The 25,978-nt window shown below is 39.6% G+C and overlaps 2 protein-coding genes across 4 annotated transcripts in view; one reads left to right on the top strand and one right to left on the bottom strand.

The window, feature by feature from the left end:
• The first annotated feature begins 489 nt into the window (after positions 1-489).
• Positions 490-16,279, top strand: LOC307025044 (somatostatin receptor 3). Its single transcript, XM_079659625.1, has 3 exons — positions 490-598; positions 11,035-11,849; positions 14,758-16,279. The coding sequence occupies exons 2-3, from the start codon at positions 11,076-11,078 to the stop codon at positions 15,400-15,402; spliced, it is 1,419 nt and encodes a 472-aa protein (XP_079515751.1). The 5' UTR covers positions 490-598; positions 11,035-11,075; the 3' UTR covers positions 15,403-16,279.
• A 1,903-nt stretch (positions 16,280-18,182) lies between these two features.
• LOC307017675 (protein CutA homolog) overlaps positions 18,183-25,978 on the bottom strand; it is an 8,328-nt gene continuing 532 nt past the window's right edge. The window contains exons 2-7 of one of the 3 annotated variants that reach the window (XM_079647364.1): positions 24,585-24,650; positions 24,072-24,220; positions 22,723-22,782; positions 21,644-21,689; positions 20,018-20,067; positions 18,183-19,041 (exon numbers count right to left, since the gene is read on the bottom strand). In XM_079647364.1, coding sequence (XP_079503490.1) covers positions 18,942-19,041; positions 20,018-20,067; positions 21,644-21,689; positions 22,723-22,782; positions 24,072-24,220; positions 24,585-24,650 — 471 coding nt within the window. In that variant the 3' untranslated portion in view covers positions 18,183-18,941. Of the gene's footprint in view, positions 19,042-20,017; positions 20,068-21,643; positions 21,690-22,722; positions 22,783-24,071; positions 24,221-24,584; positions 24,695-25,978 lie in introns of all 3 variants that reach the window. The other 2 variants (XM_079647366.1, XM_079647365.1) reach the window with 2 other exon arrangements.

The following is a 25,978-nucleotide window of genomic DNA, read 5'->3' as shown; positions in this document are numbered from 1 at the left end:
GTGTGTGTGTGTGTGTGTGTGTGTGTGTGTGTGTGTGTGTGTGTGTGTGTGTGTGTGTGTTGGTATCTGTGTGTGTGCTGAAATGCGGGATTTATTTATTTTATTTTGATATCTTAAATTAGTATCGAAGAAAAGGTGGTCCTCACTCCGCTGGACCTCACATCGGTACATTTACATGAATACATGTGTGGGTGCCTGTGTCTTTATGTCTATACGTGTGTGTGTGTGTGTGTGTGTGTGTGTGTGTGTGTGTGTGTGTGTGTGTGTGTGTGTGTGTGTGTGTGTGTGTGTGTGTGTGTGTGTGTGTGTGTGTGTGTCTTTGTGTCTATGCGTGTGTGTGTGTGTGTGTGTGTGTGTGTGTTTGTGTGTGTGTGTGTGTGTGTGTGTGTGTGTGTGTGTGTGTGTGTGTGTGTGTGTGTGTGTGTGTGTGTGTGTGTGTGTGTGTGTGTGTGTGTGTTGGGGTGGAGGCTGCTCTCTCAGCTCTGTTCTCACAGACTGAGCTCTGTAACACGTCAGTGCTGCTACAAGTCAGATTGAGGAGACTTAAATGTAAACTGGACTCTGATCAGAAACACTAAAGACTCATTGGATTGTTCTGGTAAGTTCTTTCATCTTTATTTCTACGTGTGTAACATTTGTGATCATCTGCTCTGCTGCGTTCCCTCTCTTCAGTCGTTTGAGTATTTCCATATTTAACTGTCCATTGAAATAAAATATGTTCCATCAGATTATGTCTGTTTGCCAACTCAGTAAAACAGAGGACTTCACATGCCGGATGTCACACATTTAGTTGGTATCTGATTAATTTGCCTCACGGTGTGTTTGCACATCGTAAATAAATAAAAGGAAACGTTAGCACACTCCGGCTGCTATTGTAATGAATCCAAAGGTCCATTTCAATATTACTGTCTCATTGTAATCTACCACAGACTCCACTGTGTTCACGGGCATATCCAAATGGACCGTCCTCTAACTGAACTTGTATCTTTTATCACTTATTCTGCTCCTGCTTAAAGCTCACGGTGTTATGACACGTACTTAATATGCCTACATAAGGTACTTTTCTGTACTGGAAGTTAAAGCTTTGATAAGGCATGAGGAAACGATGTCTCTGTTCACATTCAGACTCATATTACACCATCAATGTCCTCCACTGAGTGATGCTCACAACAAGTGGACATGGGTTTGTTTGGAGGGGTCACACAAACAACAAACGGTGGAATAATGCTGAAATGCAGAAAGAGAGAAAGTTAAGAACACAAAGAGGTTAACATATTCAGAGGAGAGGAGAGAATAGGAAACAAGAGGAGAGGAAACAAGGAAAGAGAGCGACAAAGAGAACATAAAAGGGAGGAAAGAAGAAAAGTGAATACAAAATAGTTGTGGTAAAATACACTTTGCGCTGACTTTATTTCAAGTGCATTCTGAAGGCAATTGTAACTCATAACTCATAAACACAAATTTGAAAGATAAGAAACATTACACATGTGATTTATAATGAATTATAAATGTCTTATGGATGCTCCTGATGAGTTATAAACTACAGGTCGACTGAAGGGGATTTGAACACATGAACAAACACTCCCCTACACACAGCTCACAGTATGCCGGAATAGTCCATGCATTTATCATTTGATAATACATTTTTATTATTAGTGCATATCAGAATCAGAAGACCTTCATTCATTCCACAGAGGGGACATTTACATCATCACAGCAAAGTGAAGAGCCAAAGATATGTTAGTATTAATTAGGAAGCATGCATACAATATTAAAGATGAAAGTAGAAGATTTAGAATTTTAAAAATACACATCCAGTAAGAAGAAGAAGAAGATGGACCTTTATTAATCCCCCGAGGGGGAAATTCAGTTTCCACTCTGTCGTACATGCATTTTTGTACACGTACACACAGTACACACCATGCACATACAAATACACACACAGTTATATGCACACATGCAGTTCAGAGGTCAGAGCGGAGGCAGCCAGTCTAGCCAGCGCCAGTGAGCAGTTGGGGGTTAGGTGCCTTGCTCAAGGGCACTTCGGCAGTGGCCCAGGAGGTGAACTGGCCCCTCTCCAGTACCAGTCCACACTCTGTATGTTTTGGTCCGATCGGGACGTGAACCGGTGACCCTTCGGTCCAAAGTCTAATCTCCTACAGACTGAACCTCTGCACTAACAGTTATGAGATAGCAGCCAGGTGATAGTGTTAACACTAGAACCGCCAGAGGTCGCTGTATACCTAAAACCGCCAACGGGTAAAATCTACCCGCTATTGATTTGCAAGGTACAATGTTCTTTTATTTATCATACAGAACAGTGAGTTTTGATCGCACAGGGATGAAACTTATACCAATAGAATCTGTGGACTCTCAGCTTTTCAGATGATATAGTTTGTGCAGATAGCATGAAGTATACAATATCGCTACAAGTGCTGATTTAAAGGCTTGGTGTTAAACTTGTGTTTTGTTTAGGTACAAATCTCTTAATCTCTCTCTATCTATCTATAACTATCTATAGATCTATCTGTAATGTTCTGTTCTATGAACATATCATTGTCTACATAAACAGACGATGCGGACTACTTCTCTCATTCCGACTGTCCGTTTTTATTCAACTGGCACGTAACCTGCACACATGCACTACGTCCTCAACGTGAGCTCAGTCATCCAAGATCTTGTATTCTCCAAGATGTTACACTATCTATAACTATATCTCTCTCTCTCTCTCTCTCTCTCTCTCTCTCTCTCTCTCTCTCTCTCTCTCTATACCTATCTCTCTCTCTCTATCTATCTCTCTATCTATAAGGAACCACAGTAGACAAAAGGCGTTGCTATAGCAACACGTCATGTTTACGCTGCATTTTCTATGAGGTAAATATTACCCGGTAGCGGATATGGGTATAAATGGCAATTTATTTGGCGATTTTTCAATCTGACTTCCTATTGACAATTTGTAACAACAGAGGGTGCTACATAACAAACTTTCAGGAAAAGTCACGGACTGGGAGACTTTAATATGTTATGGAAAACAAGTTACATACAATAAAAATACAGCTGCGGGTAAAATTTACCCGTTGGCGATTCTAGTGTTAAAGTCTTTAGTTCCACCTGGAGTAAATTCACAAGCTACCCTGCAGTATACAAAGTCATTCAAACTAGCTGCACCTTTACCAGCTTTGAGAACACTTTCAAGATCAATCATTATAAAACATATCATATCTATTATTCTGAAATGGACCAATCTGCACAACGACTACTTTTACTGTCGCTACTCTCACTATATTTTGATGAGAATACTTTTCTACTTTCACTTGAGGAACATTTTGAATGCAGGACTTTTACTGTACCAGAGTATTTCTACACTCTGGTACTTTTACTCAAGTACAAGATCTGAGTACTTCTACTTTTACTCAAGTACAAGGTCTGAGTACTTCTACTTTTACTCAAGTACAAGATCTGAGTACTTCTACTTTTACTCAAGAACAAGATCTGAGTACTTCTACTTTTACTAAAGTACAAGATCTGAGTACTTCTACTTTTACTCAAGTAAGATCTGAGTACTTCTACTTTTACTCAAGTAAGATCTGAGTACTTCTACTTTTACTCAAGTACAAGGTCTGAGTACTTCTACTTTTACTCAAGTACAAGATCTGAGTACTTCTACTTTTACTCAAGTACAAGGTCTGAGTACTTCTACTTTTAATCAAGTACAAGATCTGAGTACTTCTACTTTTACTCATGTAAGATCTGAGTACTTCTACTTTTACTCAAGTACAAGATCTGAGTACTTCAACTTTTACTCAAGTACAAGATCTGAGTACTTCTACTTTTACTCAAGTACAGGATCTGAGTACTTGTCCACCTCTGGTCCAATGGCTGTTGATACAGAGCATGTTCATAGAGTGTATTCTTAAAGCCTACAGTTGGTGTTAGATAATGAGTAATAGAAGACGCCCCCACCCATTAAGAAAAACAGCAAACACCTAACTTAATCTTTCCCTTCTTTTCATCATGTTGCATCTGTTTGTAAAGTATGTTGCTAAAATTGATCAGTAAATTGAGTATTAGTAATCTAACCTCTGAAGACCCTTCTTCCTCTGTGTGTGTGTTTGGAAGCACAGGAGCTTTGTATTGAATTGGCTAACGTCCACTCTGTTGCAGCTTTCCAGGCTTTTTATTCCACTCTGTTCGTCTGGCCTGTAATTACACGTGTTTGTCTGCACTCTGTGTGGGGAGAGGAGTTAATCGTTGCTCAGATAGTGTTTAAAAAAGTCACAACATGAATGCACTCAACCATCCACAAACTATGAGTATGTGTATATATGTATACTTATATTCCTAAAAAGCGACTATTGGCCCTGAATAACTCTCAGGCTCTTTTTTTGATGATAATAATAATACATTGAGTTTCTAAACGCTTTTCCTGGTGCTCAAAGACCTCTTATCTCTCTTTGTGTGAATGCGAGTCTTAATATTTGCATGCTGTACGTGTGGTTTGTAAAAGGTTCTTTGAATGCGCACGTGTCTCCATGTGCTTGCTGCTGAATACTGATGCAGCTCAGGCTAATCTGTGAGCTGTTAGTGTTTGGAGGTGGAGGAGAGACGAGTCGTAGGCGCTGCAAAGCCCTTAATTGAACGCCAGCGAGGAGGTGGACTCCCAGGGGATAACACTGATGGATAATCAATTAGCTGATGTTGTGCCCCTCCATTATTTCTTGTTATGAAGTGGAATCATTCAGGAAGAGAAAAAACAAAACGTGTACAATCATAACCTGTCAGTTCAAATGGCATCAGCTGTGTAATGTTAGTAACCGTAGCAACAAATATCCCTGTGATTTTTGTGTGTCTTATATAATTATAATACCTCAGAGAATATATTCACTATTTGTGATTGAGCTTCTGATATCTTTACTTTCTAATGTGTTCAAAAACAAATGGAGTCAAGCCAAAGAAAGGTCAGCTTATGGAAGTATTTCATTCCACATGTCCTTCTCCATTTCACACTGGATGTTTAGTATATGTTCTGTGTGTACAGCATTGTATCCACGCACACTGACTTTATAGGCACACTGCAGAGAGTGATGAATACAGAATATATTAGTTTAAAGTCTCTTCTTAAACAATGTCGCTCTTTACCATCCTTTAAAGATATTTGGAGCCTTTTTCACATTTTAAATATGGAATTAAATTACATTTTAGACCGTTTCTTGGAAAGGCAACACACTTTAAATGTTAGGCTTGGCTTGAAACCCGAAAGACTTATTTCACTATGTCACTTTTTAAAACTATTCCTTTCTTTTTGCATTTACTTTTAATATTTAATCTTTTTCTGTTTGTTCTGTAATATTGTGTTGCACTGTTGGAGAAGCCTGTGACCTAATATTTTCATCGACATATCTGTAGCTATGGTTGTATGACTAATAAAGAACCTTGGAATGCAGTTAAGCTAAATGGGAACCAAAACAGAACATTTATAAAGACCAAAAATGGCATAATAAGCTAAAATACAGAAAAACGCTCAAAATTATTGAATGTTCTGGTAGCTCCGAGCCAGTTTAGTGGAAATGAACCAAATCGAAAAATCGAAAAGAACAATACCATGAGCTAAAAGATGCTCAAACGCTCAATGAGAACATTTATTGCTTTTTCTGGCACCTTCGATTTTACAACTATAAGATTTTACATAATATCTTATTTTTACAGTATATGTTAGATACTTAGACCTAGCTACGTTTACTTATACAGTACAGGTACTACTCTCAAATACTACTACCTTGTAAATAGAGATGTCCCGATCCGATCACGTGATCGGGGATCGGAGCCGATCACGTGATTTTCAAAAGATCGGAATCTGGAGAAAAAAAATCGGGGATCGGGATTTCTTTTTTTCTTTTTTTTTTAAATACTTTTTTTTACATTTTGTATTTAATGTTACAAAACAAAAATGACCATGTTCAAGTCTTAAAGTCATCCTGAGGCCTTAGTTTTGGTTTCAAATGACAGAACATCATGTATGTGTTGCTTCTTTGGGGCTTGTTTTCAGAGACCTGGTTGCTTATTTCTCTCAAATCTGGCAACAGAGTGGGCAGGGCGCAGTGTCTAATTGTAGCAGTAAGCTAACGAGTACTGAAAGCTTTATTTTGTTTTGATCCAATGCTGCACAACTGAACTGATCCAATGCTGCTGTGAAAGAAAGAAGCTATATCCATGTAGGATAGAATATCCCATTTATATTAAAAAAATAACCTTAAGGGACAAGTTGAATGCTTTTTTTTATCTTAATGCATTGCATAAAGATCGGATCGGGAAAAATCGGTATCGGCAAATTGTCAAAATCAAATGATCGGAATCGGATCGGGAGCACAAAAAGGTGATCGGGACATCCCTACTTGTAAACTATCATTTTGATCGTAACTAGAAAAACTGTTATGTTGTGTTACGCAAAATCACGCAGGTGGTGACAATGTACGTCCTTTATTCAGATAAGCTTTGACATTCCGTGTGTTCGTCTCGTATGTAAAGGATTTCTTTAAATGTAAAAGCAAGGTATTAATGGCATATTTTAGCAATGAACAATTAGGGGGCAAGAGTATGCAAATTAATCTCAGTGTAAAAAGAACGCTCTCAAAAAAATGACTGCGGATCAAATGTCCTTGAATGCACTTATTGAAGGAAATGGAAATGCTTTGGATATTTTGACGGCTAAATATTTGCCCGGAAGATATTTGTGTTAATGGGCACCTTGTTGTCACATCCACAGGTTGTTTGCTCTGCGGCGTATGAGGTAATTACACAGGCGTCAATAGGGGAGCCCTGTATCCACCGTGTAATCATGAAGAGGCCTCTCACACACGTTAACAATACTACAGCCTAACATTACTGACCGCCTTTATTAAATACAGCCATTGAAATGTATTCAAACCCTGAGTGGCTGGCTGTGAAAGATATATTTGTGAAATTATTTTGCATCATTAATCTGTGTGAAAGGTTTGTTAGGTGGCAGATATGTGACCTGTTAAAGCTCGTTAAAATGCTCGACAGATTATAAAAATGAAGATGTGTTATTTCGGGAGCTTATTGTAAATTCGGCTTGGGAAGTTGAATGAGGTATATTAAAAGGTAACTGTATTCCCTTACAGGTACATAAAGACATCTGGTTACTGATACATTTCTGATACAATTGGAGATTACTAGCAGGGTTATAATGTTAGTAAAAACCTAAAAGGAGCATATCTTATCTTAAAGGCAGCATTTTGTTTGTGTAACTTAGACTTCCTGAAGCCATTGAGAGCTGAGAATTGCTCAAAGTTTAGCATTAATAAAGTTGTTTGATGGCTTTGTCTTTGTATTCCTAAACACACCATTATTCTGAATTTCTCTACTTGGATCAATAATTTAAATCAAATCCAATTTTATTTAAATGTCCCAATACCATAAAAACACAGTTGAAACACATCAACAAACATAAATGACGATGTAGAAAGATAGATTAAAGGTCTCTCTTATCTTTATTTTATCTAGATTGTTGAAATTCAGAATTTCAGGTTTGGGGAGAAATGGCTAAATATTCAATAACGGCAACAGATTTATTGAAAAAAATGACATCTGACTTTTTATACTTTGTGGAGTTTCACTGATGTCTCTAGACCTAGTATCTGCACCCAGCTGATACACACACACACACACACACACACACACACACACACACACACACACACACACACACACACACACACACACACACACACACACACACACACACACACACACACACACACACACACACACACACACACACACACACACACACACACACACACACACACACACACACACACACACACACACACACACACACACACACACACACACACACACACACACACACACAGTGAATGTAAAGCACACTTCCCCTTCAATCAGCCTTCTTTATGACTCTGGTGTTTGTCTCATTGATTTGCTCTTTTGGGCCATTGCATGACCTTACGTCGCCATGGCAACTTCTCCCAGGAAGTTTTTCTCCCAGCCAACAATAGAGCGGAAGACAAAAGCAGAGATGCATTCTGGGAAGACGGATTGTCTGTCTGCTCTATTGTGAGAGTGGGAGATTAGACTGGCAGGTGTTGTGCTGCACATCCTGGAAATCAGGAGCACATACATGTGAGTGGGTGGGTGTGTGTGTGTGTGTGTGTGTGTGTGTGTGTGTGTGTGTGTGTGTGTGTGTGTGTGTGTGTGTGTGTGTGTGTGTGTGTGTGTGTGTGTGTGTGTGTGTGTGTGTGTGTGTGTGTGTGTGTGTGTGTGTGTGTGTGCACTTGTTTTAATGACAAATAAGGACCATTCTTAGATAACACACCATTTGTATCAGGACGCTCTAAGAAATGTAACTACAGTGTTCCCCACCATGTCGCAAACCAAAATCTTCTATATCTTAAAATTAGACATTTATGTGTAACATGAAGTGTGTATGTGTCTTGGATTTTGCTCATCTGCTACAACACCATCTAGTGGTCGGTTTTGGAACTTGTTCCTCATTTATGACATTTTGTCCAGGTTCAACACTCTCCAACTTTTAAAACTATACGTATTACCCAGTGGTGTAGTGGTCGTTGGACGCGGGGGATCGCCGTCCCCCCCACTTTTTTTAAGCGTGAGTTTAATAAATATAAAATCTTTGCCAGTGTTATCAGTTGCAAGTGTGTATTTGTTGTAATAATGACGAAACATAATACATTTCAAAGTAATTATAATAAAAACGTAACTCAAGTATTTATGCAACTAAATTGAAGTGTGTGTGTGTGAGGGGCAGCACTGTGTGTGTGTGTGTGTGTGTGTGTGTGTGTGTGTGTGTGTGTGTGTGTGTGTGTGTGTGTGTGTGTGTGTGTGTGTGTGTGTGTGTGTGTGTGTGTGTGTGTGTGTGTGTGTGTGGGGTGACCAGGTGTCCCACTTTGTGCGGGATTGCACACGCAGCATTTTTATCATTTGTCCCGCGTCCCACAAATTGAGGCTATGTCCCGCATTTGAGTGACAGTCGCGCAGAAAGGCCGGCTCGGTTTGCTGACGGCCGGCACCGCCCTTTATTATTATATATTTTAAACGGCATCATGTAAGTTGCGCTGACAGGCGACAGAGGTCCACAGTGCAATTTTTGCACCAATATTTGTCTTGAAGGATTTGGAAAAATAGTTAAATGTCCATCTGGGTCTTCAAGGTCCAATGATTTAAATAATTTGATGTATATTTGTTTCTCTATCCTCAAGGGTGGCACCAATACGATTAACATTGTGCAATTTGCTTTGCATTTTGAGCTTTTTTTTTATTATTTTACAAATCAGGTTTAATGTGCTTTGTGAGGGAAATGTTGTTTGAACACATAGTTTTCTATATAAATACTTAATTATGGGTGAATATATGTTTTATATATATTTCCATAGTAGGAGTTGGATTTTTTTAGAGCTTAGTAAATGCATCAAATTGACTCAAAACATTGACAAAAATACAATTGTGTGTTGCCTATATTGTATGTTTATTTCAGGTCCTCTTGATGCCACAGAGATTATACTGCCCTCTGGTGTTTACCTTCAGTAATTATTGGCCTGACCTCCGTCTACTGGCTCCTACATTCAGAAAGAATATATTAATCTCACTGAGAATGTAGGACGATTTTAATGTTTTTTTGATCCGATAAAAATACCAAGAGGTGGTGGAATTAATGTGTCTCCTGGCCTTAAGTTTAAATACAACCAAGACAATTAAATGCCTTTTTTTTCCCATTTATTTTTGTTTCAACATTTAAAGGTTGGGTAGGTAAATTTGAGAAACCGGCTCGAGATCGCTACAATTTGAAAATACACGACCGGAGAAAATCTGCCACTTCCTCACAGAGCGCCTCCTCCAACACACACGAACGCGCACATGACCAATGAGGGCACGAGATGAGTTTGTGCACAGATGGAAGGCTGACAGGCAGGTAGGCCATCCAGTTACTTTAGCCGGCTCAGATGATTGGTCGTTCTTTTTACAGTGCCACGGCTTCAACAGATGATATTTATTTATGGATTTGTTGTCAAAGCATTTCAGATATTCATTGCTATCGGGATGTTAAGAGCATTCCATGGAATATAACAACAAGTGTATCTCGAGCCGGTTTCTCAAACGTACCTACCCCACCTTTAAGCCTAAATAAATCACACAGGTTGTTTATTTGAACACTGTTTACATCCTTCTCTCTTGTTGATATATATCCTCTCTGATTTTTTTCTTAAATGATATACCTCATAATTTCTGCCTGTATCCCGCAGTGCTGTAAATGATTCATCCTGCCTTATTCCCCTTTTCTCTCACCGCTAACCTCACCTCCCCATTAATGCACTTAAGTCCAGGTTGTGGAGGACAGGCTTCTGTTATTTTACTCCATCGCTCAGTACATTTTGTTCCCAACGCAATACCAATTATTAACCATCGCTGAGAGGGATGGGGGTGTGCCTGCGTGCGGCACGGTAGTTATTAAGAACCCGGGATGGCTTCATAAACAAGTCTCGTACTAATAGAAGTGAATAGGTTGTGTTTTGGTTCCGGCGAAGGCTTGTTTTTGTTGTGACGGAAGGAGAGTGGTTAGGTTGATCAGTGGTTTAGTATTCTAGCTTCACTGGTCAGAGATTGGACTAAACTGTATCACTCGCTGTCACAGCCATTTAACACTACATGCATATCCTGATTTAAATTGTATATATTGTTATATGGCAGTGAAGCCTATCTATTTTGTCAACACTATTTTGTAGAAACAATATGCTCTATTCATGTGTTTGCTTATGTTGGATTCTTTGCGATTTGCTATCTCACTATCTAACAGATTTCTTTCTGCACGTTGTTTAGCAAGATATCAACGCTGTAACCTTACGTCAATCTTTCAGTTCAAGCAATGGTCAACAGCAATTAGAAATTAGGTCAAAGCTAAGCTCTTCACCCTTTCTTCATCCGTACACATGTATTGCTTACACCAATTGATGATTACTAACTTTGTTTTCCTTGTAGAGCTGTTGACCCATCACTGATGGGATCTGATCAGTCACCTGATGAAAGCCTCCATGGAGCTCATCCAGGCCTCCCAGTTGCCTCAGGAAGCCTCCACAGCTACCTGGATCACCAACTCTCATTTCCTGCTTCTCTCCACTCCTTCTGAACCTTTCCTCGGCTTCACCCCGAGCGACGGCTCTTTCCTCTTTAACAGCAGCTGCCAGAATGACACCAAACCGGAGCCTAGTTCCTTCCCTGGCTTGGCGGGAATCTTCATCCCTCTCATCTACGGCATGGTGTGTGTTGTTGGCCTCGTGGGCAACACTCTCGTCATCCACGTTGTCGTCAACTACACCAAGAACGAGTCAGTCACCAACATCTACATCCTGAACCTGGCGATTGCGGACGAACTCTTCATGCTAGGTTTGCCCTTCCTGGCAGTGCAGAACGCTCTTCTCTCTTGGCCCTTCGGCTCGCTAGTGTGCCGCGTGGTCATGACAGTGGACGCCATCAACCAGTTCACCAGCATCTTCTGCCTAACGGTGATGTCAGTGGATCGCTACCTGGCCGTAGTGCACCCAATCCGGTCTTATTGGTGGCGGCGCCCCCGTGTAGCGAAGGCCGTCAGTGCCACGGTATGGGCTGGGTCGTTTGTTGTGGTGCTGCCCGTGGTGGTGTTTGCAGACGTGCTGAAGGACGACGGTAACTGCAGCATCGTATGGCCTGAACCGGCTGAGGTTTGGAAGACGTCTTTTATAGTTTACACCTGCACCGTGGGCTTCTTCTGCCCCCTGCTGGTCATCTGCCTGTGCTACTTGTTGATCGTCATCAAGGTTAGGAGTGTACACAAGCACAGATGTGTGAAATGAATTACCTCGATTCTGTATTCCCCAAACTTCAGTTTTCTTACTTGGTTATGCTCAGTGTTACTAACCGTAGAAACTTGAAAAAGATATCCTTTATGATTCACCTTAAGCTCCGGATTTCATCACAAGTTTTTCACAACATCGTAATCTTTAGCGTATGTGCACGATTATTTTGCTTTGCAACTGGATTTGTACTCATTTATTCATTCATATTCATACAGTATATTCAGTCGATTATCACATGTGATGTGACATAAAGTGAGTGTGACACATCATGCTGTATATGTGATCACCTTAAGCTCCGGATTTCATCATCAGTTTTTCACAACACCATAATCTTTAGGGTATGTGCATGTCATTGAATTTGTTTTGCTTTGTAACTGGATTGCGTTTCCAAAAGGCACATTCCCCCTGAAGTGTGTACGTGAACAAGCTATTACTGACCCTCTCAGTCAATGTGTTGACCAATTTCGGACTTATAAGAATTGTATTTATACAGCACTTTTCAAAACAACATCCCAAAGTGCTTTACATGGGTTAAGGCCTTGGTCAACAAAGACACTTGTTACATGATCAATTACTTTTTCCAAGCAAAATATGATCATATATTTGGTCAAAACAAGATATAAAGTTAATGGTTCTTTGAAGTAAAATCTATTCCGTGCTTTATCAAAAAAAATGATTATATTTACTTTATTGATGAAAGTATAACATATACAGAAAGTGAATATACATTGACGGATCAATTTACTTAAACAGAATATATAAACATTTTGAAGTTTCACAGTTAAAGTTTTGAAAAATGCAAATGCAATGACTCAAAGTTTAAGTGTACCGTGCACATTCTTCATGGTTGTTTAACGGGATAAACATTGAGATATGTTTAAAAAAAAATATCCTCAGAAAAAAGGGTTTGTAAATTACTTTGAACTTTTGTATTTGGTTTGACGGCAGATTATTCAGATGGGCATAACTTAGCTGAAATGGACAAAGTACATATTGAGAAAAAGCTTGTTTTGACTTTGGTGAGGGGACTTTTTATGCTGCTGCAACACAAACATTTCCCAACTTGGGATCAATAAAGTACTTCTTATCTTATTTTAAATATGTATTTGATTATAACGGCTGTAAAGATGCATAAAGCCAGAGGTGGAAGAAGTACAAGCAATGTCCATTCTATTTCTTACTTAAGTGAAACTACAAAAGTATTCAAAAATTAAAGGTCTCCTATCATACTGTTTCTCATCAATATATCACAGGTCTCAGATATATACAGAGCCTGTCTCTGATTGGCTGAAACACCAAACGGATCATTGCAGCATTACCCATAATCCCCTCTGTTTCAGCCCTGTTTCCAAAGTGCTGATTTTCTGTCTGTTACTTTAGATGAAAATAAGGAGCCCCTCCCCACGCCCCTCTGAGAGAGATTTGGTTACAAAGAACTCAATGGAGCTCTAGAGGAGATTCAGGTGATAAGGGGGGGGGGGGGTTACCTTGGTTGCTGATTGGCTAATGGTTACACAAGACAAAACATCGTTATGACATCATAAAGTGGCCAAAATCTGATCAGCTCATTTTCAGACAGGTTTTTATAGAAATGGATCAAAAAGAGAGAGAATCTTTGTTCCTGAAACTTTCAGAGTCTCTTTCCACAGAGGGGACACATGTTGATGTAGAAGAGACATGAAGAAGAGGGGACACGTGTTGATGTAGAAGAGACATGAAGAAGAGGGGACACATGTTGATGTAGAAGAGACATGAAGAAGAGGGGACACATGTTGATGTAGAAGAGACATGAAGAAGAGGGGACACATGTTGATGTAGAAGAGACATGGAGAAGAGGGGACACATGTTGATGTAGAAGAGACATGGAGAAGAGGGGACACATGTTGATGTAGAAGAGACATGAAGGAGAGGGGACACATGTTGATGTAGAAGAGACATGAAGAAGAGGGGACACATGTTGATGTAGAAGAAACATGGAGAAGAGGGGACACATGTTGATGTAGAAGAGACATGAAGGAGAGGGGACACATGTTGATGTAGAAGAGACATGAAGAAGAGGGGACACATGTTGATGTAGAAGAGACATGAAGAAGAGGGGACACATGTTGATGTAGAAGAGACATGAAGAAGAGGGGACACATGTTGATGTAGAAGAGACATGAAGAAGAGGGGACACATGTTGATGTAGAAGAGACATGGAGAAGAGAGGACACATGTTGATGTAGAAGAGACATGAAGAAGAGGGGACACATGTTGATGTAGAAGAGACATGAAGAAGAGGGGACACATGTTGATGTAGAAGAGACATGGAGAAGAGGGGACACATGTTGATGTAGAAGAGACATGGAGAAGAGGGGACACATGTTGATGTAGAAGAGACATGAAGAAGAGGGGAGACATGTTGATGTAGAAGAGACATGAAGAGGAGGGGACACATGTTGATGTAGAAGAGACATGGAGAAGAGAGGACACATGTTGATGTAGAAGAGACATGAAGAAGAGGGGACACATGTTGATGTAGAAGAGACATGAAGAAGAGGGGACACATGTTGATGTAGAAGAGACATGGAGAAGAGGGGACACATGTTGATGTAGAAGAGACATGGAGAAGAGGGGACACATGTTGATGTAGAAGAGACATGAAGAAGAAGGGACACATGTTGATGTAGAAGAGACATGAAGAAGAGGGGAGACATGTTGATGTAGAAGAGACATTAAGAAGAGGGGACACATGTTGATGTAGAAGAGACATGAAGAAGAGGGGACACATGTTGATGTAGAAGAGACATGAAGAAGAGGGGACACATGTTGATGTAGAAGAGACATGACTTTGACCTTTAAAGAGGTAAACCTTCTTTTTCTTCTACAGGTGCGCAGCGTTGGAAAGCGGGCCCAGGCCACGTCCTCTCGCCGCAGGAAGTCAGAGCGTAAAGTCACCCGCATGGTGGTGGTGGTGGTGGTCGTCTTTGTCCTCTGCTGGCTACCCTTCTACGCTCTGAACATCATCAACCTGCTGGTGGTCCTGCCTGGAGACCTCAGGGGGCTTTACGTGTTTGTCGTTGTGCTGTCGTACGCAAACAGCTGCGCCAACCCCATCCTGTACGGCTTTCTGTCCAACAACTTCAAGAGGGGCTTCAGGAAGGCCCTGTGCGGAGCGTCCCGCCGGGTGAAGAGCAACGGCATGGAGCTGCATCGCCCGACCGAGGAGTGGGGCGGCATTGTGCTGCAAGTTCAAAAAAGTCAAGGGGTCGTCAAAGAACAAGAAGAGGAACTCAATGAAACGGGAGGGGCTGTTCAGATGAGTGAAATAAGCCAAAAGGCACAAAATGGAAACCACAGCGTAGACGCACAGACTCATGCGGAGAACTCGAGTGTCAAACAGGAAGCAGAGAAAGATTTGGGCTTCGACCCGGCGGAGGTAGCGTCCTCTATGGTCAGTAGAATCAGGAACAGGAAGTCACAACCTGAAGAAAAGCCAGACAATGACTCAGTGCTTGAGATCAGCTCTCTGTAACAGGATGATATTAAAAGTGTTTCAAAGAAATGTAACATTTACAGGTTCAGTGTTAGATCAAGGGAATATTTAACAATATCCACATCTTAAAATATGGGTTGGATTTTGGTTATTGTCTCACGTTTGTATTAAGCCTGCTTATGTTCAATTGCAAAGATGTATTATTTGTGAGTGTGAAACAAACAAAGCCATGTTTATTCGTCACTTTAAAAACAAACGTCCAGGTGTTACACAAAGAAGGTCAGCACAGATGTTGCCCCGTGTATTTGTCTTTGTAACGTGATTTTAGTGCAAAGTATTTGAAGCATTTCTCGGATATTGAATCGACTGCTAGGGGATTACAGATTACAGTCTCAGTGTTAGATAATGGGGAGTAAATTGTTTACAATATATTGTGAAATAGTGAAAGAAAAGTGTTAGTGTTTTAATCAAAAAGGGATTTATTTTTACCAAAAATAAAGTCCTTTTGACAAACTTTATTCAGGCATGATGTTAAAAATGTTGGATTGAAACCAGATGGCAAGCTGAAGAACACATTTCAATATCTGAAACGCCTGAGTACGGTCTGAAGTTTACCAAACATGCAGGAACACTTTATGTGTGTTCACTTTAAAGTGGACCTATCATGCTATATTTGAATAACATAGTGTAGGACCATACCTATATAAGGCATATTTATACTTTTTATTTGTCAAAATATCAAACAGATCATGCATTTTAGCCATTCCTCATTTCGCACAATTTAACACTGCCTTTCATGCTCGGATTCTGTGAGAACAGCACCATCTGGTGGCCTGAAATATGTATTACAGCATCTCCAGCACTTTCGAACGGCAATGTCCTTTGCTGTCTCCTCCTGATTGGTGGAGTTGGCCCAATAGCCGTAGCGCCACTTCTGTGACGTCACAGAAGTGTTCAAATCTGGATCAGTCTGTATCAGATCCGTTGCAGCCCCTTTTTAAGAGATTTGGGTATGGAGGAAAATAGAGAGGGTTGTGTTTTCTGACACTCGGTGAGTTCCCTGGAACACCGGGGACACATGTTCATGTCGAAAAGATGTACAAAAGTGCATTTTGCATGATAGGTCCCCTTTATTAACTACATGATCTACTGCAACAAAGACTATCTTATTATATCTTGTTATATTGTTATAAATGTATGTATTGCTGTTATGTGGACAACGGTAATGCACTGTATCTCGAGAGTGAAACTGAAAACATCCAGGTGTTACACAAAGCTCGCATGTTCCCCTGTATATTCGTCTCTAACATGATATTGGTGCAGACGATTAGAAGCATCTCTCAGATTTTAGAAAATGGCAGATAACAGGCTCAGTTTGAAATCAGGTGGAGTGAATAGTTTACAATATGCACATCTTAAACTTGGGGTCAGGTGTTTTATACTTCGTTGAAATAGTGTGCCGATATCAATGCAATTGTTGTTAGGGTTAACCCAGTTTGAGAAAATGAAACGTAGGCTTGATTTAGGATTGAAACCGAATTGAAACCTGAAGCATTATTTTAAATATACAACTGGCTGTATTGTGGAGTACTCTAAGCGAACTAACACATTTGTCTTTATTTCTCACTCTTAGTCTTGGGTGTGAAAATAGTTCCCTCAAAAAGAGACCACTCCTTTTATTTATTATTTTATATATTTATGTTTGTGGCTGTTCTGTGAAAAGAGGACAGAAACATGTTGTTCTGGCTGATAATGCCCTGTATGAATCATACCACAGTGGGAGGTGACACAACTATAACTATTTTTTTCAGTGTGAAATTACAGAACAACTCACTTCAGTTTGCTTTCTGAAATGTGCAACACATGAAAAGTGCTCAAAGGAAGCCGGTTGAAGTCTATTTTCTAAAGGGGCCGCCTCTTTAAACATGCTAGGTATGTTTGTATTTATTTATTAAATCATTTTAAATGATGACGGAAACATGTAGGTGGAATTTATTTTGTATACATTCGAAAATAGGTATCCCTTAAAGGTAGGGTAGGTAATTCAGTTCAGATACACTTTTTGTTATATTCCATGGAATGCTCTTAACATCCCGATAGCTATGAATATCTTAAATGCTTTGACAATAAATACATTAAAACATTTCATCTGTGGAAGCCGTGGCGCTGTAAAAAGCAAGACCAATCATCTGAGCCGGCCCGGCTAAAGTAACTGGATGGCCTACCTGCCTGTCAGCCTTCATCTGTGCACAAACTCATCTCGTGCCCTCATTGGTCATGTGTGCGTTTGTGTGTGTTGGAGGAGGGGCTCTGTAAGGAAGTCTGAAGGAAGGGGCAGATTTGTTCCGGCTGTGTATTTTCAAATTCTCGCGCACTCGAGCTGGTTTCTCCAAAATTACCTACCCCATCTTGTGAAAATAAGTTTCCTCGAAAAGTGAAGTCATGTGTTTGTCTTTATTGTTGTGTTTTAACAAAGGTCAACATTTTCTAAATAATTCTCTGTATTTACCAAAGTGTGTGTGTGTAGTCAATGTAAAGAAAATTGGTTATCAAAATGTATAATAATAGAGATGTGTTATGTAAACAATTTCCTTTGTATTTAGATGTTGTATTGTATTTATTATCAGCAATGCACTCAGAGTTGTATTAAATATAAGTGTAACGTAAACAATAAAACCTGATGTATGTAACTGTGTCCCAGGATTACTGCACATAGTGTGTACAAGTATACAGTAATATGTACATTATGTGTGCAACACGTGTCATTAGGACCTCGACTGGACTGAATGCTGTTGTATCAAAAAACACTCAAAACCAAATTATAAAAAACATCGTCCTCTTTATTGAAATATGGACCTTTCACAGTAGAAATCAGAACGTATGTCTTGCACCTTTACATTATACTGTCGGTTTATCCAGCACCCTTTTAAATAGGGAGTACAGATGTAGAAGCAGGTTTACATACTGAACATATGAAGCACTTAAATGATGGCTTCAAAAAGGACATGTTTTAGCCGTATCAGAGTTGTAATCATGTTAGAATGAGTTACCGTACTTATTTTGAATGCATGTCCATTTGTCTTTGTCTTGCACCAAAAAGGAATTTCATCTGTTTCATAGTTTTTATAATAGAAATACAACCTGGTTTTAGCCGTTTGACAGTTGAACTCATGTACACCAGGTGTTATTTATTCCCATAACGGGCACCTTGTCTTGACTAGTACCCTTTTTAGCAGGTAGCGTTACAACTACAGACTTGTTTATTATATTTCAGGCATGAACACACACACTTTTGAAATTGAAATGTAACATTCGTCCACTCTTAGTAAAGGATACGTGCTTCAAAATTAATCAAAATGTATGTAATCACAATATGCTCAATATTCAAATGGCAGGAAGCTCAATACTTCTTAAAAGGGAAATGTTTGTCAGAAATAAACAGTTTTGTGGAGCTGCGGAGATATCCCCACATACAAACATCTTTCCCCACAGACTTTGAACATTTTTGTTTGGCACAGAACCTCAGAATAACGATGCAAAACGACCATTCCCTCAAATATCAGTCAAGATAATCGCAGTTATTCAGGAACGACTCCTTCGACCCACTTCAGGTACGGAGGGTTCCCCTGCTCGATGGGCAGGCTGATCACCTCGGCCACCTCGTAGGGGTGGTTAGAGCTGGAGAGGACAAAGAGCAGTTTCACCACACAACATCAAGAACAGCAGTTATTAAAGAGGCCCTGTTCTGCTTTGTGTGGTTTCTCTCTCCTCTCCTGGACAGTGTTTCTATAGGTGTGGGTGCATGGTCATGGTCGGTAACAGGCCGGCGCATATTTAAAATGAATTGAATACTAAAGATCGATCCAGACTCAAAACAATATCTTCATTTCAGAAATTATATTTGAAGGGTGTGTGTGTGTGTGTGTGTGTATGTGTATGTGTATGTGCGTGTGCGTGTGCGTGTGTGTGTGTGTGTGTGCTGAAATGCGGGATTTATTTATTTTATTTTGATATCTTAAGTTAGTATCGAAGAAAAGGTGGTCCTCACTCCGCTGGACCTCACATCGGTACATTTACATGAATACATGTGTGGGTGCCTGTGTGTTTGTGTCTATGTGTATGTGTATGTGTATGTGTGTGTGTGTGTGTGTGTGTGTGTGTGTGTGTGTGTGTGTGTGTGTGTGTGTGTGTGTGTGTGTGTGTGTGTGTGTGTGTGTGTGTGTGTGTGTGTGTGTGTGTGTGTGTGTGTGTGTGTGTGTGTCTGTGTGTGTGTGTGTGTGTGTGTGTGTACATATTAACTACGAGGTAAGGTGTAAGAAAAAAAATGTACAAGTGCGGAAAACTTTAGGTTTACTTTTATCTTCATTATTGCATTTTGAATACCCTATTTTCTTTCAATTTAATAATTAATAAGCGCAGGATGGGTGAATATACATTTTAAGGTCATTTATATATTCGTTTTTCTATGAATTACTATATATTTGTAGCAGAACTTTGGCGTAAATTCTTGAGCAAATACGTATTTTGAGTCCTGTCTTTAACATAAAGTTTAAAAGAGGCCCTATTCTGCTTTCTGGGGTTTTCCCTCTCCTGTGTTCTCTAGGTTTTAGTGCATGTAAATGGTCTGCTAAGGCTGAAATTCCTCCAGACTTACCGGACGTATTCAGCTAGAGCTGGCACCTTGGAGCTTCTTGTTTTAATCATCTAAACAGGAGAGAGAGACATTTCATTAGACATTACAATTTCATAACATGTATCTTTTTATGTTCCCTTTGTGTTTATTTGGACATGTGTGTCGTCTCATGAGGTTTATTTTGCTAACATGATACGTACAATGACTGTAATGGTACTGTTTTTAGGTGCTTTCACACCGCAGTACTTTTCCCACAAAGGTTCATCAGAACTCTTTAGTTCTGATGAACTAAGTACAGATCGGAATAAGTCCCTGAGGGAGGATTAGGCAAATGAAGCCGCTGACGTCACTTCTTCTTCTTCTGCTTTGGGTTTACTGGCAGGCTGCAAACCACTTCACGGCGTATACTGCCGCCCAAAATCCCCGGCAGGAAGTCCCCGGAGTTGGGGACTGGCTTCAGTAGAAGCTGCTGGGACTCCCAGCAGCTTCTACTGAAGCCTTCAGAGTAAATCACCAGAACGCCGACACCTCCTCATCTCCACCGCTCCCATGTTTCCTTTTGTGTTGTCATAAGTTAGTCTCTCTGCGTTTCTGTGCTAATGCTAATGCTAATGCTAATAATGCCAATACAAGGATAATAAAATGGCGGCTTCACAAAAGTTTTACGGGGCGTGGTTCCGCATTCCACCCAGCCAATCAGACATAGGAACCTTTTCCTCCCACGAAAGTCCCTGCTCTCTAGCAGGGACGGAGAAGGGAGTAAAAAGGTTCTCATGAACACATTTTTGTTCCGGCTCTTTTTGGTGTGAACGCGACATTTCAGAACTATATCGGAACTAAAGTGGGAAAAGTACTGCGGTGTGAACCTGCCTCTTCTCTCATCTAGGCCACATGGAGACGAAATCGATTTCGAACCGAAGTCGAATTAAAAAAAGTATTTCGTCCACACGAAATCGGCTCAAGACATTTTCACACGAAACCGCTGGAGTAGTACATATGCCGGGCCTGTAGGTGGCGCTGCACTTCCGCCACAAAATACACCAAAAGCAGCGAAGAAGACCCCCCGAGCGTGTCCACTTTTTGCTGATGGTTGTGATATGGAGTTGTAGATTTTGCACTAACATCTGTATCATGGTCAGTAGCGTCTGGAGCACGAACGCAGCCCTGTGATCCGCCATTGTTGTTGTTCAGCAATGACCTGGGCGTGAGCAGGAGAGGATTTTGGGCTCCGAAGCCGTGGCTCCGTTTCGGCCTCGTGTGGACGAACCGTATACGATAAAGAACTTTAGCGGATACAACTGATATCGTCTCCGTGTGGACGGGGCCTTAGATTCTATGATACATTTTCCAAGACAAGAGGGGTTTGGGGAAGTGTTAATGTCTTTAGTGCATGTGTTTCTCTAGTGTTAGTTCATGTAGTGTAACTGTAGGAATACATGCACTCCAAAACATAAACACTTCTATTATTGTATATTTCCTTTACTACCAAAGGAATCTCTATATACAAAAATCACAAGACATGAATATCATGTATTCTTTGTGATCCCTAAATGCATCTTTGTCTAGAGCAGATTTTAAAGGCGTGACAAAGTAAAGTATGAGTATTAAAACGAGTATCAAATATTACAATACTCGGTCATCACTCACCAGCATGACTTCGCTGTCCTCTTCAATCTTACCCTGCCATTCATATCTGAAGGGAGGAGTCAGAAGATGGAAGATATCATTAATACATCCTGCGGGGTCAAAATCACTTAGTGTTTCTCAATAACTCATTTGTAAAGGGTAAAACCATTTATTAAAGACGCTGCCTGAGAAACACTTAGTTCGTAGGCGATTGATGGGAGCAACAACATACAGATATATACAAATAAATAAAATCATTTCACAATTTGTGATCAATCAAGTACCGTAATTTTCGGACTATAAGCCGCGCCTTTTTCCCTATTTTTCGAAGCTGCGGCTTATATAACGGTGCGGCTAATCTATGGATTTTTACAGCTAACGGCCACTAGGGGACCTCCTAAATCTATGGATTTTACAGCTAACGGCCACTAGGGGACCTCCTACATCTATGGATTTTACAGCTAACGGCCACTAGGGGACCTCCTAAATCTATGGATTGTTACAGCTAAGGGCCACTAGGGGACCTCCTAAATCTATGGATTTTACAGCTAACGGCCACTAGGGGACCTCCTAAATCTATGGATTTTACAGGTTACAGTCCACCACCTTTAACTCTATGGGCTCTATGGCCGGTCCGCGCCCCCCACCTTTAAGCGGCGGGTTCCAGCAGGAAAAGCTGGAGGCCGGAAAAAAGTGAGACAGGTAGCGCGCAAAAGTAAAAGTGGAACCGAGAGTGGTATGCCGCTGCTGCGGCTTATATTCAGGTGCGGCTTATAGTCCGAAAATTACGGGAACTATTATTTATCCCAAAAAAATAAAAAATAAACCCATCAACTAAATAAATAAAACATTTAAAAAGGTTTTGCAGTTGGGAATTATGTACCCAAGTCTCTTTGGAAGTTATTTCGTAATAATAAAATGTTTTACCCAACTTTAGGGGAATTTTAAATAAAGAGGTAAAAATGTGTGATTTGAATGTATTTGAACTGTAACTCAATAACAACCGAGTGAAACCTGAATTTCCCCCTATGGGATTTATAAAGCATATCTTACTCTTCTACATATTAAAGAAGCAGACAAGCAGCCGTCTCAAAACTTACACAGATGTGATTGCTGGAACAATGTTGACGCAAGCAGCTAGTTTGTTTTCCACAATACCCCTGAGAGACAGAAGGAAATAAGGAATCAGTCACCGATGCAAGAAAGACAACTGGTAACAAACACTTTCCTGGCTGTCCATTTTCTTTTAGAGCAATAGTGTCAAAATATAGGGACATCCCACGTTCAAGATGTCATGAACACGTGTATTCTGTCCTCATCAGGATATTATTATAAATGTTGTTTCATTTGTCTTTTCTTACCTGCTGATTTAGCCAGGACTAGAGTTTACTTCAAACATTCAAATGACATGCCTTTCGCTCATTGTATTTCCACTACATGCAGGTAACTGTGCAATCTGAGCAGCAGCTAAACACCTTCGAAGAGAAGAGGATTAGGGCCACATGTGAAAGAAATGTGAGACCTGACCAAAAGATATTTTTTTGTTATTCCGAGACAAAAATTAATTCTGAGATAAGAAGCCAAAATTCTGAAAAAGTCCGATTTCTGGGAAAAAGTCAAAATTCTGAAGAAAATTAGATTTGAGACAGAAGTCATTATTTTTTGTAGAAAAAAGTAAATTCTAAGAAAAATATCCAGATTTCTGATATTAAAGTCAAAATCTGTATAAATGCAGATTTCTGATCAAATTAAAAGTAAAAATTCTGAATAAGTCCGATTTTTTTTTGTTGGTCAAAATTCTGAAAAATATTTTTTTTCTGAACGTGTATTCGGAGAAAAAGGTGTATTCTGAGAAAAAAGTGTATTCTGAGAAAAAGGTGTATTCTGAGAAAAAAGTGTATTCTGAGAAAAAAGTGTATTCTGAGAAAAAAGTGTATTCTGATAAAAAAAATGTATTCTGAGAAAAAAAGTGTATTCGGAGAAAAAAGTGTATTCGGAGAAAAAAGTGTATTCGGAGAAAAAAGTGTATTCGGAGAAAAAAAGTGTATTCGGAGAAAAAAAGTGTATTCTGAGAAAAAAGTGTATTCGGAGAAAAAAGTCATTATTTTAGAAAAAAGTAAATTCTAAGAAAATATCCAGATTTCTGATATTAAAGTCAAAATCTATATAAATGCAGATTTCCGATAAAATTTAAAGTAAAAATTCTGAATAAGTCCGATTTTTTTTGTTGGTCAAAATTCTGAAAAATATTTTTTTTCTGAACGTGTATTCGGAGAAAAAAGTGTATTCTGAGAAAAAAGTGTATTCTGAGAAAAAAGTGTATTTGGAGAAAAAAGTGTATTCTGAGAAAAAAGTGTATTCGGAGAAAAAAGTGTATTAGGAGAAAAAAGTGTATTCGGAGAAATCATGATTTCTTTCGTAGATTCCAAGGTGTTGCAGATGGTGTTACCTGGCCAGGGTTCGAGCCACGGTGTCGTTGGGACAGGTGACGAAGGCAGCAGAGAGAGAGCCAGGTGTGTACGTCTCAGAGGCCATCGAAAAAACTCTCAGTCCAACAGTCCTCAGCAGCGGGAGCATCAACACACTCAGGAACACCGTCTGGGAAGAGGAGGAAGAGGAGGAGGAGGAAGAGGAGGAAGAGGAGGAAGAGGAGGAAGTACAATTACTGCTGCTTTAGTAACGAAATAATTTCCCAAATTGGGATCAATAAAGTATTCATCTATCTGTCTATTGACAATAGATTGACAAAGGAGTTGAATCCTCTCCCGTGTTAATGATGTCATACAGTATAACAACATTAACACGGATATTCATTAATATCATACAACATAATAAATATATATAAAATACTTTTTTTATAATGTGCATTTTAATACATATCGCCCACCTTTATCAACAACGTGTCCAAAATACATTAGAGCAAAGCATGGTGTGTGAGAGACATCATGACACACACACTCACCACAGCTAAAGCTCTCAAGGGTCGAGCGGTCAGTGTTTCTGCAGCCAGAGACCCAAAGCGCATCTCCTGAGCCAGACACACACACACAACGGGTCGTAGTAGGTAAGATCCTTTTAGAGATGGCATGGTTTAGCAGCTGATAGTACTCAGAGATACCATCGGCTAAAAATACTCTGTTACGGTAAAGTCCTGCATTCCAAATGTCACTTAAGAAAGAAATCTGCAACATGTCCCTAAAGTAAGAACACTCAAATACATGACAGAGCATTTACATGTCTCAATGTGGAGCCAGTATACTACCGGGTAAAAAGATGCATCGTGTTATATATCTGGAAACTATCTGTCAAATAAACATAATGAAGGGTTAGCTCTTAATTTGACAGATAGTTCCCAGATACATATTGCACTGTCGACTTTTATATATTTCACTTGTTAAGTCAGTTTTACTTTGTAGTTTGAGTTGTTTATGTTCTACTCTTTCCTTTTGTACATGTTGTGCACTGCCTTGTTTACATCTTCCGAATTGGTATCAATAAAGCACATATTGTCTTATTATTATTATCTTATTTAACTTTGTCCAATAGGGCGTTCCCAGTGTATTTCACACAGTGCAGTACTTCATGCTGCAGGAGCCAACACAATAGTCATGTTTTTGTAAAGTGTTCTGGGTCATTCCAGAATTGGAGGACAATTTAGACACCAACATCTTTGAAAAATGAACCTTTTATTTTATAATTTTTTTGTATGTATTTAGGAAAAACAGATAATAAATTTAAAAAAAAGTGATTTGCCCAGCTAGGCATCAAATGTATATTTTCCAATAAAGAATTACCCCTGTTACTCTAATTATAGTAACAGGGTTGAAAATCAATGCTAATTTGAGCTTTAACCTCAGGAATTATTGCTAGATGGAGATAGAGGCAAGGACACACTTGGATATCTAATGCAAGAAAGATAACTTTGAAATTAATATGCTTTATTCTGATAATATCAGTAACAGGGTTGAGTGGGTCAGAGTGCCACACTCTTTTAAGACCGAAAAGATTGTAAAAATATGAAAAATAAAAGAGAGGACTTAGTTTTGGTCTACCCATGGCACTAGCACATGGCTTGCTGATGTTACTTTCACTATGTCCTCTGAGTTACAGTTTGTTCACTTCCTGTGCCAATCTAAAAAGGTTTGGGTAACAGGGTTGAACGCATGTTGAGGGACACACCTTCTGTGCAAAATTACTGTTATTTAAAATATGTTTATGATTTAACAAATAGATTTTACCATTACAAGAGACATATATCAATAGAATAATACCAAAAAAAAGTAAATAAAATCCCTATTTTAAATGTTATATTTGACATGCAAGTTGGTCACCAAGAAGCGGGGACAAGAGTAAAAT

This window comes from Notothenia rossii, assembly GCF_949606895.1.
Source record: "Notothenia rossii genome assembly, chromosome: 1".
In the NCBI taxonomy this organism is placed as follows: Eukaryota; Metazoa; Chordata; class Actinopteri; order Perciformes; family Nototheniidae; genus Notothenia; species Notothenia rossii.
This window is presented reverse-complemented; position numbering and strand designations above follow the sequence as displayed.

What these genes read in the sequence shown, in the direction of transcription:
- LOC307025044 (XM_079659625.1), top strand. Translation starts at nt 11,076, where the DNA reads ATGAAAGCCTCCATGGAGCTCATCCAGGCCTCCCAGTTGCCTCAGGAA. An exon ending in ACTTGTTGATCGTCATCAAG is followed by an intron (nt 11,850 to 14,757) that starts GTTAGGAGTGTA and finishes TTTCTTCTACAG; the next exon opens with GTGCGCAGCGTTGGAAAGCG.